Source organism: Nyctereutes procyonoides, unplaced genomic scaffold (assembly GCF_905146905.1).
Source record: "Nyctereutes procyonoides isolate TBG_1078 unplaced genomic scaffold, NYPRO_anot_genome, whole genome shotgun sequence".
NCBI lineage: Eukaryota > Metazoa > Chordata > Mammalia > Carnivora > Canidae > Nyctereutes > Nyctereutes procyonoides.
The window spans coordinates 34,785,974-34,804,081 of record NW_026575125.1 but is presented as its reverse complement, the minus strand read 5'-3'; the positions used below and the strand labels follow the sequence as shown (position 1 = coordinate 34,804,081).

General features: G+C 50.3%; 1 protein-coding gene across 9 annotated transcripts in view; it reads left to right on the top strand.

Moving 5' to 3' along the window:
* BCOR (BCL6 corepressor) overlaps window positions 1-14,322 on the top strand; it is a 44,880-nt gene extending 30,558 nt beyond the window's left edge. For 7 of the 9 annotated variants that reach the window (XM_055338601.1, XM_055338598.1, XM_055338597.1 and 4 more), the window contains 9 exons: window positions 2,484-2,744; window positions 3,094-3,438; window positions 4,012-4,337; window positions 4,676-4,930; window positions 9,314-9,480; window positions 10,842-10,987; window positions 11,465-11,542; window positions 11,741-11,897; window positions 13,137-14,322. In XM_055338601.1, coding sequence (XP_055194576.1) covers window positions 2,484-2,744; window positions 3,094-3,438; window positions 4,012-4,337; window positions 4,676-4,930; window positions 9,314-9,480; window positions 10,842-10,987; window positions 11,465-11,542; window positions 11,741-11,897; window positions 13,137-13,428 — 2,027 coding nt within the window. In that variant the 3' untranslated portion in view covers window positions 13,429-14,322. The remainder of the gene's footprint in view (window positions 1-2,483; window positions 2,745-3,093; window positions 3,439-4,011; window positions 4,338-4,675; window positions 4,931-9,313; window positions 9,481-10,841; window positions 10,988-11,464; window positions 11,543-11,740; window positions 11,898-13,136) is intronic. The other 2 variants (XM_055338603.1, XM_055338604.1) reach the window with 1 other exon arrangement.
* Window positions 14,323-18,108: the final 3,786 nt, after the last annotated feature.

Here is an 18,108-nt window from a genome sequence, read left to right as displayed (position 1 = left end):
AGATTTTACCAGAGGGGGAAAGGCTCTTGTCCACTTGGTGGAGAAGGGGCTGTCATTCAGCCAGGAACAGGGAGACAGGTCTCCAGTCACTGCTTGCTGACATGGCGAGAGGCCAGGTAGGCGGGATAGAAATGAGCTGCACTGTTGGAAGTTTGCAGTCAGGGCAAAAACTTGTGAGAAGCCTCCCTGAGCAAGACGTGTGTCTTGAAAAGAACTGGGGCTGTTACCGATACAGGTAGTTGTGAGACTCGCAGCCAGAGTGTAAAATGTGGAAGTGACATCTGAAGCACTGGGGTGGAGAGTGGCTTAACTGATCAGGGTGCATGTTGGGTGTGAGCCGAGGTGGCCAGGGCCCCAATCCAGCTAAGCCACTGCCTGGTTGTGATCCCTAGAAGGTGCCCATCATCTATCATCTCCCAGTTACCCCTGCTTTCCAGTCACCTGGTTTGAACCATCTTTCCTACCTAAGGTGTGGGGAGAGGGATGACACATATACTGAACTGACTTTAAAATTAGCACGCGGTGGCTCTGAAAGCTAGCTGATCCCCAGCACCTCCCACGGGGCTTTCTGGATGGGCCGACCAGAGACGTCAATTGGTGTTAACCAGGAGGGCTCACTTCCTAAAATCTCATGCAATGGGGCTAACATTCAAGCTAGTCTGACAGTCTTGGCATCCGTCCGTTCGTTAGAGTGATTTCTCCAGCCTTTCTCTTAGCTGGGCTCAGCCTGTGTTTATGAAGCCCACCCCGGGAGGCAGCTTGCAGTAATATTCCCACTTTACAGCTGAAGGGGGCCGAGTTGTAAAGTAGCACTGTTACTGCTAGAGCAGTTAAGAGGGTCACAGAGCAGCAGGCATGCAAGGCACAACCTTTCCCGTTTGCGTGCCGTGGCCCAACCCAGGCCGGCGGTCAACCCAGCTGCCACTGAGCTTTTGTGTTGGGACGCTGCGGTGACCGAAGACCCACGTGGTGGGGTCCTTCCACCATTGAGCGCACAGGCTAGCCAAGGCCAGGGAGGAATTCCACACCCCCACCCCCCAACTGCTGACCATCACTAAATGGTGGCGATGTCCCCAAGAAAAGGCATATTGGGGCCGGAGTGATGTTTGTTTTTTGGTTTTGGTGTTTTTTTTTTTTTTTTTTTAAGATTTATTTATTTATTCATGAGAGACAGAGAGATGCAGAGACACAGGCAGAAGGAGAAACAGGTTCTTCGCAGAAGCCCGATGGGCAGGAGTGATATTCGAAGTGGCCAGGGGTCGGGAGGAAATAGGAGGAGGAATGGGGTCAGCATATGAAGAGTGTGTTTGTGAATTCATCTGGACATGGACTCGAGCAGTTCTCAGTGTTAACCGAACTACCAAACTCCCACTCCTTAACATCTTGGTGATGGGTATGAAATTATTTGTGTATTAGATGAAAGGTGACCCAAGAAGTCGAACCATTTCTTGGGCCAGGGCACCGCCTGTGCATGATGTCAAGCTGAGACGATTTAAGGAGAGGTCCCAAGTCCCAAGGCGATGCTAGGTTGAGCAGAAGGAGCCCACGTGGCATAGGGAGCTCTGGAGCTAGCAGCTCAGCAACTACAGGCCTTAGCACAAGACACCCCAACACTGAAATGGGGCGGAGCCTTGTGTTTGGAAGTCCTCCAGTGTTTGCATGTGAAAGGAAGGCTTGAAAGGGGTGACTTGGGTGAACTGGTGTCCCCGTGGGTATGCATGGTGTCATTGAGGTGTCGGGGGTAAAATACGCTTTTTCTCTCCCCAGATGTGAGAGACACACGGGGATGCGTAGTGAATCAGATTGACTTCTTCGAAACTGCCTTTGACCCTTGTTGCGCACACTAGGAAACCTCTCCTTTGGCTTCCCCCAGCTCCTCTTCCAGTTGCCTTTGGGCCCCCAGTTTATCTGCCTGCCAGCACTCCCTCCCTTCCCAGCCTCCTTTCTTCACGATCTTCCAGTTGACCCAAGGGGACATGGATGCGGTCCCTTCTGCAGATGACATGGAGGAGCTATTTGTTCTTTTTATTACATAGCTTTCCTTTAATTTCAAAATAATACCCTCAGTGAATGTTTCCGAGAGATCTCTTGGGTCAACCCCGGCTTGGTTGGATCTTCCTGCGGGATCACCTGCCCCCCTTGCCTGCCCCGTCATGGGAGAGGGCCCCCAGAAGGGACCTAAGCCTCATCGAAGTTGTGGCGATGCCTCATCTTCCGATTCTTCTTGTGCCCCAACCATAAGAAGGTAGAGAAAGCGGAGTGTGACACATGCCTCACTTTCTGCTTTACTTGCTGAAGCTCTTCAGCTGCCCTTCCTTCAGGACCTTCTGTCTCAGTGGGCTTTGTGCCTCTAACGTGCCAGGCGCCCCGGGGCTTCCGGAGAGTGGGCTGTTGGTGGCAGATTACCGTGGGCAGGGAGCTCCTGCCTTCTTGTGGTGACCTTTGGGCCTTCATTCCTTGTGCTACTGTCTTCCCTCCCCCAGGTGAATACAGTGCTGGAAACAAACATGATCCTTTTGAAGCTCCAGAGGAGAAAGATCTTCCTGTGGAGAAATACTTCGTGGACAGGCAGCCTGTGAGCGAGCCTCCCGCTGACCAGGCGGCCGTGGATGTGCCACACAGCCCCACCCTCCGGCTGGACAGAAAGCGCAAAGTCTCAGGTGACAGCACCCACACTGAGACGGTTGCCGAAGAGCTGCCGGAGGACCCTCTGCTGAAAGCCAAGCGGAGACGAGTGTCCAAAGGTGAGCTTGGTCGGCTTCGGCCGCCTGCGCCTGTGGCCAGAGGTGGATGGACACAAGGGGTGCTGCCCACCCCGAGCCGCGGGGTGCCCAGGGGAAGTCCCTAGTGCGGAGCAGTGGAGGTCCCCCATGTCCCGCCCTGGAGCCCCGGGGAAGCCGCTCACGCCTGCCCTGGCTCCAAAGCCAGCTGCAGGAGTCGGAGCCCAAAGATGGCCAAAGATGAATAAGTCCCCTCCCGAGAGACTTGGTGGCCCACCCCTCCCCTCCCCCACCCCCTTAGTGATGTGTAAGACAGATTGTTCCCTCCCCCCCAGGGGGCTTTTTGATTAATTTGTAGTTATTTCTCCATTAGATGACTGGCCTGAGAGGGAAATGACAAACAGTTCCTCTAACCACTTAGAAGAGCCACATTATAGTGAGCTGACCAACCTGAAGGTGTGCATTGAATTAACAGGGCTCCATCCTAAAAAGCAACGCCACTTGCTGCACCTTAGAGAACGCTGGGAGCAGCAGGTGTCGGCAGCAGAGAGCAAACCTGGCCGCCAGGGCAGGAAGGAAGTGACCCAGGCCGCCCAGCCTGAGGTCACCGCCCAGGGCAATAACAGCCCCGAAGAGAAACCCAGCAGGAAAAGGGCCGAGGCCAAAGGCAACAGAAGCTGGTCGGAGGAGTCCCTCAAATCCAGTGACAATGAACAAGGTACGCAGAGGCCACCCCACCCTGGCCCTGGATGGTGGCTCACCTGCCTTCCTGCAGGGAGAGGCCCCGGGAGCGCACCAGAGAAATGGGTGGCCTGGGATGTGGCCGGGGGAGTGCTTTCCCCCGAGGCCCTTCCAGCCCCCAGCTGCCCTTGGGAATGAGTGTACAGTGAGGGGCTCTGGAGGGAGCTTGGCTTCCCAGTTCCTGCTCACCGGCGCTGGGCAGGAAAGGCAAGTCAGTCTGGGTGACCCTGAAGGGCTGGCCAGGGGCCCCCGCCACCCCCTGTGGGTGGGGGTGGGAGATATGGAAGGGCTGGGCTCCTGCCCTCCTGTCCCAGTCCTTTGAAGAAACTTGGCCGTGCGGCGTTTTGTGGGTTAACCTATTTGCCATTTCAGTGTGGGATAATTAAAATATTAATGCTTTGGAAACATAATTGGTATATCTTTAAAAACTGAAGCCGCTCCAGTGATCAGTGCTAACAATGGGCTTTTCTTTCCGCATCGGCTACAACTGTGTAACGCCCGCTTCTTCTCCCCCTCCCTCCTTCCCGCCCGCCACCCCCTCCGGATTTAGGCTTGCCTGTGTTCTCCGGCTCTCCGCCCATGAAGAGCCTTTCATCCACCAATGCAAGCGGCAAAAAGCAGACTCAGCCAAGCTGCACGCCAGCCTCGAGGCCGCCTGCCAAACAGCAGAAAATTAAAGAAAGCCAGAAGACAGATGTGCTGTGCACAGACGAAGAAGAGGATTGCCAGGCTGCCTCCCTGCTGCAGAAATACACCGACAACAGTGAGAAACCATCCGGGAAGAGACTGTGCAAAACCAAGCATCTGATCCCTCAGGAGCCCAGGCAGGGCTTGTCACTGACAGGAGACTACTATGTGGAGAACACTGATGGCAAGGTACCTCTTGCCCCCCCTGCTCCCCCGCTGGGCCTGGGAGAGCACTGCCTGCCTGCCCGCCTGCCCGCCTCTCTGCTTCTGAGGATGGGGCTTTCCTTTTCCCAGGTTCCTTCCCCCAAAAGTCACTGCCCCCCCATCCCAGGCTGGTGATGAAGTTTCAAACTAGTAAGAATGAAACCCCTCTCCACCCACCCCTGGCCCCTCTCCACACCTCCCCCAAACAAAAGAAAAGGGGAAAATGCCTGCCTCCACTCCGGTCCGTTACTTGGGGAGGAGGGGAGGAGAAGCTGGTGTTAGAAGCCGGACCTAACCATGCGCGCTGCCTGGTTTTGTGATAGGTGACTGTCCGGAGATTCAGAAAGCGGCCTGAGCCCAGTTCCGACTACGATCTGTCACCAGCCAAGCAGGACCAGAAGCCCTTCGACCGTTTGCAACAATTGCTGCCAGCTTCCCAGTCCTCACAGCTGCCACGCTCAAGCTCCCCTCCAGAGACCACCCAGTCGCGCCCGATGCCTCCAGAAGCACGGAGACTCATCGTCAACAAGAACGCGGGCGAGACCCTCCTGCAGCGGGCCGCCAGGCTCGGCTACGAGGTGAGAGGCCTTGGGAGCCCTGCATTCCAAGACCCCTGACCCTCGTTGCTCCTTCGAGGCTGGGGGTGGTGGGGGTACCCCCTCCCTGCCGCCTGCCCCGGGGCAGGGGCTCAGCCCCCTCCACATCAGGGGCCAGGCTGGATATTCCAGCAGGATGTTTGTGTGAGCCCCACTCATGCTCCTGTCTCTTTGCTGGCTTGTTCAATCGCCGTGTGAAAAGAAAGGCCTCTCTGATGTTCAGTTCGTGTTCAGGCAGGTAGGCTGCTTCGGCATCCTCCAGTCTCGCTCACTTATCTCTGATATAAAATCTGACATAACCCAGGGCTTGGCGACTGGGGGAATTTTAATGAGCCCTTTTGGATTCTGATTAGCAAGGGGGAGAGAAGTTATTAGCTCTATTTTGGGTTGCTTCTGCTGTTTCAGGCAAAGTGGGGACCCTGTTGGGAGGAGGTGGGAGATGTCTGGGCAGGGGTAGGGGTTGTAGGGTAGGGTGCGGTGGGGGGCAGACCAGAAGAGAAGGGTCTTTTTTTTTTTTTTTTGAGGGCCCAGGAGCCTGAGGGGGAGGAACTCTGGCTCTAAGACTTACCACCCCCTCCCTCTCCCCCACCCCACTGCTCTCCAAGACCGGCTCACATTGGAGTTGCCCTCTGAGAGATAGATTACCCCCTCTGCCCTGCACAGCTTCCCCACCACACTTGTCAGATGAAATTGTGATGTAATAGCCCACAGGGCAAAGGCATTTTTTATGCTGGCATCAGCCCTCTGGGAATTGAATGGTGCAAATAAAACGGGGCTCAGCAGGCTAAGTGTGGAGGTGTGGACGAGGCCCGCAGTGGCAAGACCTGTGCCGGCCCAGGGCTCCATCGAGGGCTCCCAGGACTTGCCCGGAGTCCTGGCCGCCACACCCTGGCCAGCTCTGTGCCTCTGTCTGCTGTAGGGGGGAGCTTGACCCCAACCCAGCCCCCTCCACCTGCCACCCACTCCCTCCCTTCCCCAGGGAAGTGACTGGGTAGGAAGTAAGCCCTAGCAGATTTCTTAGTTTGGGGGTAGTTTAGGTTGTCAGTTAATTGTGTTACCGTTTGTACCGACATGTCTCTTCCAGAGATCTGTGGATTGCCGGGAGAAAACTCTGGAATAATTCTTTGGTTAGGGGAGGTGAAACCCACGTGGCACGGTTGGCTTCCCGGGAGCTGAGAGCTGCAGCACTTAAGAGGACAGGGCAGATACTCTACACGCTGAGCTAGAGCCCAGGTGCCTGGCGTTCGCTCGTTATTGGTCATGGCTGAGAAAAAGGACCTGTGATTTGGCAGACACTGGAGAGCAGGAGGGTGACCCTACTCCATTTGCCTTAGAGGGCAGGGCTCCCAATCTCCCCTCTGAACTTGACATTTCCAGCAATCTCCATTTGGGACCAGAAACCTCAGGAGACCCTTTGTTCGTCCTCTAAGGAAGTTTCCATCTTGGTTTTTGTGGAACTCAGGGGGTCTCGGGCCTGGACGGAAGAGCCCTTACTCAATCCACGCATTAAGCTACGTAACAGGTTTTGATAGCCTCTGAAGCCCTGGGAATGTTTAGGTCAGGACAACTCGGCGGGGGGGGGTTTACCCCTTCACAGCTAAAGTTCAGTATGTAAGTTACACAAATCACCAGTTTTGATGCCGAACATTTAACTATTCACTTTTAACCCCCAACTTTCTAGGATTTCGTTGGGCAGGATGTAAAATGTTGGGATGGTGGCCACTTAGATTTGGCAGTCTGAATCTTTGAATGTTGAAGGACGGTTTGTTTAACCCCAGTAAAGGCGTGTTTTGCGAAGCCATTGATTTGGGGAGGGTCTTGCAGAAGTTAATCTTGACCACTGTGATTTTTCTGCTTACCTAGAGATACTATGTGTCATAGAAGGTTGCCTGAGCTTTGTGTTGTGGTTATCTGGTCCTTATGGTTTAGAAACACCCTCTGTGTTAAATAGACCACTTTGCATGGCTAGAGACACTTGAAGCTCTCCCTCCTGATAAAAAGACTTCTGTTTCTTAGGCTAAAATGCCAGTGTGCAACCACATGCTTGTGCGTTTAGTGGTGATGGTTAAATTTTCTATGAATTGAATAAATCATGTTTTTAAAAAAGTTAATGAGGCATTTAATTAATTAACAATGTCGGGTTTATGGCCTTTATGGTTACATTTTGCGGTTAATGGCATTCGGCTTATAGCCGCTTAACAGAGAATTGTCCAACGAAAACAGTTTAATTTTGTTTGGAAATGGGTGGGCTGCCCTTCAAACACTCCCATGTCTAGCATAGAAAATAAAGCAAGAACTGTGTTGGGTAGAGGACTGGCCCAGCCTCGTAGCCATCGTCCCTGTGGGTGACATCAACCACTGTAGAGGCCACTGCCCTCCTTGCAAGGTGAGTGTACAGAGTGGGCCTCATCTCAGCCGACTACATCCCTCTCACAGGGGCCCTCTTGGACCTTCAGGATCTTCCCTCCTGACTGGTTACCCGTCGACTTGAGCTGTAGATCTAGTACCTCACCTTCATTGAACTTGGTTTAACCTCTCCAGACCTCAATTTCCTCAAGTGTTGAATGAGAATAGTACCACCTTAACCTTACTGCCATCCCAAAGGTTTACTGTGGGATAGCAGGTGATGGACTCATTTGGGGAAAATAAGACATGCTCTAAATACCACAGTTTAGTTAGGGCTGCCCATGATGGGCAAAGAGCCCAACCTGGCCGGCAGGTGACAGCTGCCTCTCCTGCCACCCTCCAAGAAAAGAGAGTTGACTTACCCATCAGCTTCATTGTCCTTTCATTTCTAGGTTCCCTCATACCCGCCCAGTAGCGATGAAGGTTTCCAGGTGAAGGCCATAATTGTCAGAGCAAATAAACCCTGGGTTGATAGGACACCAGGCAGGCCGCCGGGACCCGGGTAAATTGATCTGCGCACAGCAGTCGGTGGCGTTCAGACCTGATCCCAGAGCCACGTGACGAGGCCTCTCCCTGGCTGGGGCACACAACTCATTAGCTTGCAGCCGTCCACTCGAGTCTGGCTAGTGAGGGCCTGCTAAAAGAGCAGCAGCTTCATGCGGTATCCTGGATACCAGGGCTTGGGGCAGGTGGCCTGGGAGCCCAGAGGATTGTGGGCTTTCTGGCAGGTTGGGATCTGAACGAAGAAACGCATCTGTGGGCATGCCTTCTGTCTTCCTCCTCCTCCTGTCTTCCTCCTCCTCCTGTTTTGGAAGCAGGACCTGAAGCAACAGGGCATCGATGGCCAAGTTTACCAGCATGCAACATTAGGTTCACAGGGTGAACATATGGAACGTTCTAGTTAACTCCCAAGTATATGGTCACTTTTGATTGATGGGTCTCAGAAAGGGCACAGAAGGTTTGCAGATCCCACCTTACATCCGTGGGTGGCTGGAATGACCCCAGTTTTAGGTTTAACAGATGAGTTATTTAAAACTTGTTCCAGGGAGGCCTGCTCTGACCCCGTCCAGCTCCCCACTAGCAAGTAGACTGAGTGTAGGCAGGCCCCACCTACCTGCAGCTCTGGGAACCCGACAGCTCTCTACTGGGCATGACTTGTAGGAAAACAGTGTGGTGTGTTTTCTGGTGGCAAATGCTGTTCTGTGTGTTTGAAAACTTTCTTAATCAAGGTAATAAAACATTGAATAAATTACTGCTCTGCTTACTGGGAGCGGTTCATATTAATATTTTAACACACCAAAGAAGTCAGATTAATAACAGTGATTCTAATGCAAACCGTTGACACAGGATACCTTCTGATATGGGGGCGGGGGGTGTGTAGACTTGTTTTATTTAGTTCTCAAGACGTGTAGGGTGCAACGTACAGGTTTCTGGATCTCTGTCCTTAACTTACGGAGCTATGAAAATCTTATATGCTGGTTCTGCTCCAAGTGGGGTGGTGTGAGGTAGAATAGAGGGTGGGATTATCTGAAGCATTTGGTGTCCTTTCTTGATGTTATATGTGGTGAAAAGAGAGTGTCTCTTTTACCCTATTTACCCTGCAAGCAGGAGCTTGGGAGGACCTGGCTAACCAAACCTGGCCCCCCCACCCCCCCTCTACGTGAAGGAATGTTCTCCAGCTGATTTAATCTCTGGGCATCGGTCATCCACGCTTTTATCTAGACTTGTGTTTTTCTCCACTACCACCTACTGAATGGACCCATTCACTCCATCACATGTGCTCTCGCCGCCTTGCCAGCACATTCCCCCCCCCCCCCCCCCCCGCCTGTGTTGCAGGGGCTCTGAGCCCCAGGGATTCACGTCTTTGAGAGTAGGCACTGCCAGGCTATGGACAGGACACCCTCACAGGGTTTGTTGTGCAGTGCTCTGATGCTGTACCTCTCTCTTCTCCACCCACAGGAGGTGGTCTTGTACTGCCTGGAGAACAAGATTTGTGACGTGAACCATCGAGACAATGCGGGTTACTGCGCCCTCCATGAGGCTTGTGCTAGGGGGTGGCTCAACATCGTGCGACATCTCCTCGAGTACGGCGCAGACGTCAACTGCAGTGCCCAGGACGGAACCAGGTCAGTGGCTGTGGGAGGAACCAGGAGGGCATGGGGAAAACCCCCGAAGGAAAGATGAAGGGTGATAACCTAAGCATGTTGATGGCGGAGTCTTCTAGAATGGAATTGAACAAACCTCTCTGGCAAATTTAGATAGGACTTTAAAATTAGTAAAGCTCCCCTGGACAGAAGTCCCTGAAGATGTTGGAGCCTGCGTGAATAACTGAGGGTCTTGTATTTTATTTTAAAGATTTTATTTATTTATCCATGAGAGACCCACAGAGAGAGGCAGAGACATAGGTAGAGGGAGAAGCAGGCTCCCTGCAGGGAGCCCGATGCAGGACCCAATCCCAGGACCCTGGGATCACAACCTGAGCCAAAGGCAGATGCTCAACCACTGAGCCACCCAGGGGCCCAGATGTTGTATTTTAAAACCCTAGACTCTGTCAGCATCTCTCAAATTGCTGTATTTAAAATATATGTAAGTTGATAGTCTCAGGAATACACACAGAGGGCCAATGGCCACTGGCCCCGTAGGACCTGCCATGTCCACCCACGTCCTCAGGCCTGTCCCCTATCCTGTCCTTGACCTCAGGTCAGACTCCTAGGTTGGAGTCCCCCAAGCGTCTTCTTGGTGGTGTACATGGGATGCTATCGGGAGGTGGGCATAGGGCTTTCTCCTAGGCAGAGAATTAGCAAAACTTAAAGATATTTGGTATCTCGCTACTTTCCAAATAGCATTCCCTCAGGATTGGACTGAGGGCAATGTTCTGACCTCGGTGGACATGGGCTGGAGGACTCTACCCTCCTGAGATTTTGCCCCAGGGACTCTACTTCTGGGCCAGAGGCTTGATCATTGATCTCTAAGCTGCTCGTGTGTGGCTTTCAGGAGAGGCTCCACTTTGTACGTAGTTTTTTTTTTAAAGAAAACGAGTAGGCTTTTTTTTTTTTTTTTATGGTAGAACAATTGTTTGGTGTTTGGCTTCTATAATGGTGTGATTTTTGTTTGTTTCTTTGTTTTTTTTGCCCCCTATAAATTCTTTTTTTTTCCCAGTCTATCACTACTTAAGTTCTTTTGAAAAGAATTTCATTTTAGCTTGAGTTCCTACTTGGGCCCTGGATTAAAATAGATCTGCATCTGCAAATTAGGCTTGAAATTGTCCTGTCACATGCCTTGTAAAGGGTTACTCATAGAAATAATAGCAGAGTAAGTTGTTGCTGTACCTCAGGCCACTCATAGTGCTTCAGTTTCCCTATCTGGAGTGGCAGCAGTGGTACGTACCTCCTTGGTGAAATAGTGTGCCCGGGGGGCTTGGTGCACACACGTCCATTTGCCTGTGGGAGGCAGGCACAGGTCCCATCCCACCATGTGTCTCTCCTAGACCTCTCCACGACGCTGTTGAGAATGATCACTTGGAAATTGTCCGCCTGCTCCTCTCCTATGGTGCTGACCCCACTTTGGCTACGTACTCAGGTAGAACCATCATGAAAATGACTCACAGTGAACTCATGGAAAAGTTTTTAACAGGTACGACAAAGTTCAAGAAATGGTCTTAAACTCAACCATAGATGGTTTCTTCACACACTTCTGTCCAGTGACCACCCCACCCCCAGCCCCGACCCACGGGGCCCACTCTTCCTCCCTTTAAGTTCTGCTTCCTGGGGAAAGCCTGTCTATCAGAGTAGGGATAACATGATTCAGAGAAGAGACGCGTACTGTCTTTGCTTGTGAGGACCGAGAAAATTCTTAGCTTGCCAATGTAGCCTTTTTGGTGGGCCAGGGGCAGGAAAGGTAGTCCGCCCATCAGGAAGGCAGGTGGACAGGTATGCAGGTTCTGGTCCCGTGTGGCCAAGAGCAGGGTATTGGAAGGATGCCTAAGAGGGAGCGCTGTGAGATGGAATGTACATGACATGACAGCCCTAACAGTGACCTCCCCATGCCTCCCCTAAGGCGGCCAGCGTTTGATTTGCCCCAGTGGGTCTTACCTTGTTTTTCTCTCTCCAGATTACTTAAATGACCTACAGGGTCGCAGTGACGAAGACTCCAATGGCTCCTGGGAGTTCTATGGCAGCTCTGTGTGTGGTGAGCAGTGGTTCTTTTGAGTTCAGTAGCAAGTGAATGAGTTACAGAACGTTTCTCCCCGGTGTGGGTGAGGGGCGGTGGGCAGCCAATGCTGTAAGCATGGCTGAGTTGGGCAAGAATTTTTAGAGTCCTCTTTTGACAACAGCTGAAATCTCGTGGCAGCTTACTGATTTCTTTATCTCTTTTGCCCTCCATCAGAACCAGATGATGAAAGTGGGTATGATGTTTTAGCAAACCCCCCAGGACCAGAGGACCAGGATGACGATGATGAGGCCTACAGCGATGTGTTTGAGTTTGAGTTTTCAGAAAGCCCCCTCTTACCGTGTTACAACATCCAAGTGTCCGTCGCTCAGGGGTGAGCATGACTATCATGTGCTTGAGAACTCAATGGGTTGCTCCTGAGGTGGCAGAAGTCAGAAAGCCCCATAAGCAGATGAGGGCGGGTGGGTGAATGAATCCTCAGTGCCCACAAACCCCACATAATGCAGTCAATCCTTTCTGGAAAAGGTGTGGAGGGGGAGTACAGCATGGTATAAGTGCCCTTAACAGGACCCCTACCCGGAGCCCAAAGGACATTGAATTCAGTGACTGGAATTTCACAGAAGAGTCTGGGCACCTTGGATCCTTAGGTCACTAAACTCTTTGGGTGCTCCTCAGGAGCCCCCCACAACAGGCCACCTTAGGGACCTTCCAAGGCATTTGAGATCTGTTGGCTGATGCTGCTAGACACCCTCTCATGTAAAGCTGGAAAGAACATTATACGTTAGCTGGTATCTTCTTGAGCGTCATCCACGTTGGTTAGATCCAGTCTTGCCCCCATGGTCCGGCCATGGGGCTGCAGATGACCAATCCCCTGGGAGTGTGTGCACATTAGGGGACTGTTGTGCTATGTGTTGACACAGGTGCTTAATGAGTAACATCCTCCCCAGGCTCCAAAGTTGTAAACACATAGCCGTTGTGGTGACATTTTATTAGTAATAGAAATCATAAAGCGTGGCAGGGCATACAGAAGGAATGTAACACCTTCCTTCTCAAAAGCGTCACTCCCTCCCAAAAGCACCAGAGGTTGGGGATGGAGAGTGTGGGGAAGGGAACGCAAGCCAGCCAGCCTTCCACATTTATAATGCTCCATTTGGGGGTCTCGGCGGGGAGGAGAGACCCCAGGGGCCTCCAAGAGCGACTCTCAGGCTGGGATACAGAAGGCTGCCCACAGTGACAGGAGCGAGGCACTCGCCTTGGAGAGTGGTGACCTGAGCTGTGGCCAGGGCTGAGTGAGTGGGTCCTTGTGTGTCAGTTCTGGCAGCACCGTGACACCCTGAGACGAGGCTCCTTCGGGGTGCTGTCTTTGCTTCCCTCTAAGTCAGCCGGTCTTCTCTCGATGGTCTCTTAATAAATCCAGACAGGTCCAGCATTCTCACCTCCGAAAGTAGATCTTCTGAGGATGGTGAGAAGCGGGGTGGCAATGTAACGGCAGAAGTGACTGTCCTCGGTGGTGGCCAGCCCAGGGACTCTTCTCATCAAGGGTGGGCGTTCGTAGTCCAGAGTGCTTCGAGGTTGGCCAGAAGTTCGAACTACTCTCCTGTCTTGTTCGCAGGCCTCGAAACTGGCTGTTGCTTTCGGATGTGCTCAAGAAGCTGAAAATGTCTTCCCGCATATTCCGCTGCAATTTCCCGAATGTGGAAATCGTCACCATCGCAGAGGCGGAATTTTACCGGCAAGTTTCAGCAAGTCTCCTGTTCTCTTGCTCCAAAGACCTGGAGGCCTTTAACCCAGAAAGCAAGGAGCTCTTAGATCTGGTGGAGTTCACTAGCGAGCTGCAGACTCTGCTGGGCTCGTCCATGGAGTGGCTCCACCCCAGCGACATGGCCTCGGACGACTACTGGTGAGCTCGCCAGACCCGCCGTGTACAGTGTGTCATAGTGTTAATCTTTGTGCATATGTGTCATAATACGACTATTTCTGTAAAGAAAGGACACTATTACATATGAAAATATCTCTTCTTTATATAAGAGAAACGACTCCAGTCAGAAGGACTTAGCAACATGTGGTGTTTTTTGTTTTGTTTTCCTTTTTAAACTTCTGAGTCAGTTTTTACAAAGTTGTTATAATGTTTCTTTACTTTTCAAATGCACACCTGCTTTGGGATATGTTCGTTTTTACTTGGAACATTAGTTTCTTTTCGTTTCTTTTTTAAGGAAAAAAAAATGAGGAAAAGGAGCTGCACACTTGGACTCAAGGTGTCACACAAAGCTCCCATGACAGAGGCCACCACTGTTTTCAAGTGTGGCCAGAACCATACGGTTGGTTTGGGGGAGCGATTTGGGTGAAGGCACTTGGTAATTGTAACTTTATGTTTTGTTTACAGAGTACCTGCTCAGGCCAGGTAAATGCTATTGGATGTAATCCAGTAGCGTGTAATATAAATTCAAACCATATCCACACACAACAACTAATTGTATGAAACTTTTATATCCTAATTTAAAAGCTGTGAAATTAGTTTTCACGCATCAAACCGGATTGTTTATATGTTTAAACATTTTATGCTCTTATTTAAAGAAGACTTTGAGCTATTTTTTTCTGTACCCTGTAAAATATTGAAAACTAACATAATATGTTGAGGTTGCTTGAAAATGTACATAAAACTAAAATTTTCTGAATTGTGTGTTTATGTTTGAAATCTGTGTTTTAACTTTGTAAGTAAATTCTCTGCCTTTGTATTTATATTTTACAAAAATTTTCTTAAAAGGCAATAAACCTGTTGAGGAAAGGAGAAAATCGAAGTATTTCGTGTCCGATGTATTCCTAAAATGTTACTATTACAGTAATGTTACTATTGTTACTAAGTGACAATGGCAGTCAGTCCCCTACCAGTGACTTGAAGGGGAATTTATCATTTCTGTGAACGAAAGCCAACTGAGGATTTCAGGGGAGTTAGCCTTCCAACACAACATGTGTCCTAGCCTAAAAGCTCAGTTTGTGGGCGTGTATTTATTTTGATGTCTCTCAGAATCTTCTCTTCCCCATTAAAAAAAAAATTTTTTTTTGATGCCCTAGTACACCTTTACATGGTCTTTGGCCTTGACGGACTATGATAACTCCATCACGGCCAACCCTTTATCTTGAAGGAGCGATCGTTCTAGAAACCCAACTGCCGTGTCCCTTCTCTCCCCAGACCTCGCATTGTTTTACCTTTTGTGGCCCAGGCCCGTAGTTTTGACCCCTCTGCCATTCCACTGCTCTTACTTTTCCAGCAGTATCCATGTGGGGTTCTACCAGTGGCACTCAGTTTCTGCCCTATGATCTTTTATGTCCTTCCTTCATCACAGAGGCTGGAAAGCTGTGAGCTACTAGACTCTCTTGCAGCTAAGATCTGAATGTTCAGTTTGGAAAGCAGAATGAGGCTGAGGCGTCTTCCTCCTAGTAGCTGCTGCTAAGAGACCTCATCGAGACATGTTGGCCATTTGGAGCGACTAGACCAGCCTTCCAACCTCAGTTCTTTGGAAGCAGTAATGGCTAGAGCGGTCGCCTTCTGATGCTTGGATGACCTCCTTGACAGATTGTTCTGGAACCCAGTGGTCTCTCCCAAAGATTTTATGAGTGTGTGATTCCTTGTGTCAAATCCATTTGTGCTCAAAATGCCCTGAGTGCTTTCCAGTCCCACACTGAACTCTTGAGAACACGAAGGCAGAGCCAGTGAAGGGGGGGGCAGGGAGGGAGGAGGCCAGGGAGATGGAGTACTCAAGGGGGTTCTTGAAGTATGTGAAGGGAGGGGTCAGCAGGCGAGCAAAGCAAGGCGGAGCTGGGAAGGGAGAAATCCAGCACCACTGACTAACCTGACTAACCTGGCATGTGCAACTAACCCGAGCCCTTTGTTGGGGAAGACTTGCAGTACTATATGACGTTTGGGATGTATCCCGAAGACCAGGGGTAGCCAACAAGTGTTTTTGATCTACTAATTCTTCCAGTTAGAAGGAAATCCAACCTTCACTGTTAAACCAGTCCACCCATTTCAGAAACACAGGCTCATGTCATCCATCCCCAGCCACCTTTTCCTCCCATCCCCCACTCTGGTATCAAAACACCTGTTAATAGTCTGCCAAATTCTTGTTTTTTAAGAAGTCCCTTCAAACAGCAGGTGAGAGTGGCAAAAAGGGAAAAGCAAATAGCAAGACCTGTCAAACAGACCCACTGAAGTAATTTAAGCAAAAGAGGACCGGTGAGCCCAAACTACTGCAGGCAGTGAGGGGCTCCCGTGAGCCCAAATTAAAGCAAAGGCTAACTCCAGGGCGTTCAGCTCTTTGTATTTGTATTTGGGCTGGAGGCAAAGGGAGGGCCCGAGGCCAGCTGAGGTTCCATCCTGGATGAAGGGCATTTCTATGAATTAAGCCAAGGAAACAGGTGGGAGTGACAGGTTTAGGGAATAGATGAGGGGAAGTAATGAGCTTCGTTCAGGAAACACAGAAGGTGGTGGTTCGTGCTGTTGGAGGAGCATTACAGAGTATAAAGAACATTTATTGAACTGCCAGCATGTTTGGAACCGTGGATGAAGGAGGGCCAAAGCCTTGACTGTGGGTAGAGACAAGATAGCATATGCGTAGAGGCTCCCCCTGTGGGAATTGAGGGGATCTGGGTATCGACCACAGCGCACTGGGTGTGGACACCGAAGATGCGGTGTGAGATACGGCGACCACCGTGGCTGCAGTGAGATCACAGAGTGATTCACTCACTGCTCACCGAGGGTGGAGAGCGGCCGTGCGGCCGTGCGGTTCCTTCAACTTCTGAAGGTCTCCCTAAAGGTGTCCTGTCCTCCCTCTCCTGGCTAGACTGTGGTCGCAACCGCTATAGCCAGAGCAGCCACCCTGGATGGAGAAGCCTGCGAGCCAAGCACTCAGGGTGTTGAGCGGGGCCTGAGTCCCTGAGGCCCCTGGTGTGACAGACGGAGGCAGCACCCCAGCCCTGCCCTGCCTGGCTTTTTTTTTTTTAAGATTGTATCTATTTATTCATGAGAGACACACAGAGAGAGGCAGAGACACAGGCAGAGGGAGAAGCAGGCTCTGTGCAGGGAGCCTGATGGGGGACTCGATCCCGGGACCCCAGGATCACACCCTGAGCCAAAGGCAGACGCTCAACTGCTGAACCACCCAGGTGCCCCCCTGCCTGGCTTTTATGGGGGAAACCAATAAGTGATGACTTTGAGGCAGGCCACTGTTAATTTTGAGTTTTTCCTGCTACTCCAGCCAAATCTGATCTTCATATGCTCACCACCTGTGTGACCTTGGGCACGGTCCTCTTTCAGCCTTGTTCTCTTTTGGCAAATTGGCCTGATAGTTGTTACTAGTAAAGGACCAAAGACATCCAAGTCTCTGTCAGCCGGGTTCTGGGTGAATTAACTGGTGCATCCGTGCAAGCGATTGAGGACGGGCTCTCTGAATTGCTTTAGAATGTTCTTCACCGTATATCATTAAATGAAAAGACAAGGTGAAGAAAAGTGTGCGTGGTTTCCTGCTATTTAAGATGGGGATGGGGAGTTAAGCATATACGTATATCTGCTTTATTTTAAAAATGAAACACCTTTGAAAAAATGCTGACATCTGGGGAAAATAGAACGGGCTGCAAGTGAGAGAGGGTGGAAGCTATACCTCTCTGAATTTCCTTATTGTATAGATTTGACTTTAGAGTTTCCATAGTTTTCAACTGAAAGCAATGCCTACAAATCAAAAAGCAAAATGAAGCAAACCTAACTTGTATCCAGTTGGTAGCACCACCACACAGAAAAGAACCATTTCAAATGACTTTAAAACACAATCAATTGATTATATAATCCTTTGCAGATTTACCCCGAGGACAGAAAAGGGCAAAAAACATTTCAGATTTGTTTTCAGTAATCCTACCGTTGGTGATAGTGTCCGCATTGTTATTCTGAACCTGTCCTGTTTGTGTTGTGAGATAAAGCAAAAATGTATCTGTTGTTGTTGAGACCTGAGATTTTCAGCACGGGAGAAAGGAGATGCAAATGTACGATTGGTGAGGTTGAATACAAATTATGTACTCCTGAAGCTGAATTAGAAGTAAGATCACTATGAAGTCGTGATAAATTTTATCTTAAAAAAAATATTTTGGGGTACCTGGATGGCTCAGTCAGTGAAGCACGCGATGCTTGGTCTCAGGGTTGGGAGTTTGAGCCCCATGTTTTGTATAGACATTACTAAAAAATAAAATGTTTTAAAAATACATTTCGTAGCTCCGTCCACTGAAAAGGCCTAGACACAATGACACATAGAAATGGGCACCACTAGGTTCCAGACTGTGGTCTCTAAATACCTCAAACCACTAAAAAGAATTGAGCTTCCTTTGAGACATGGTTGGTTGCAAGTTGGGGAGAGAGATAGTAGGAGGCGAGTATCGATGGACATACATAATAAGCTGGTGGGGCTTTGTCAAAATGATGCAGCAGCCAACTTGGAGAAGCCAACAGGATAAATATGGGCTGCTTTGTGCATGAGTGAAGAGAGCCACAATGAATATAAATAAGCATCAATATGTTCAAATTGTGAGTTCATAAAGGT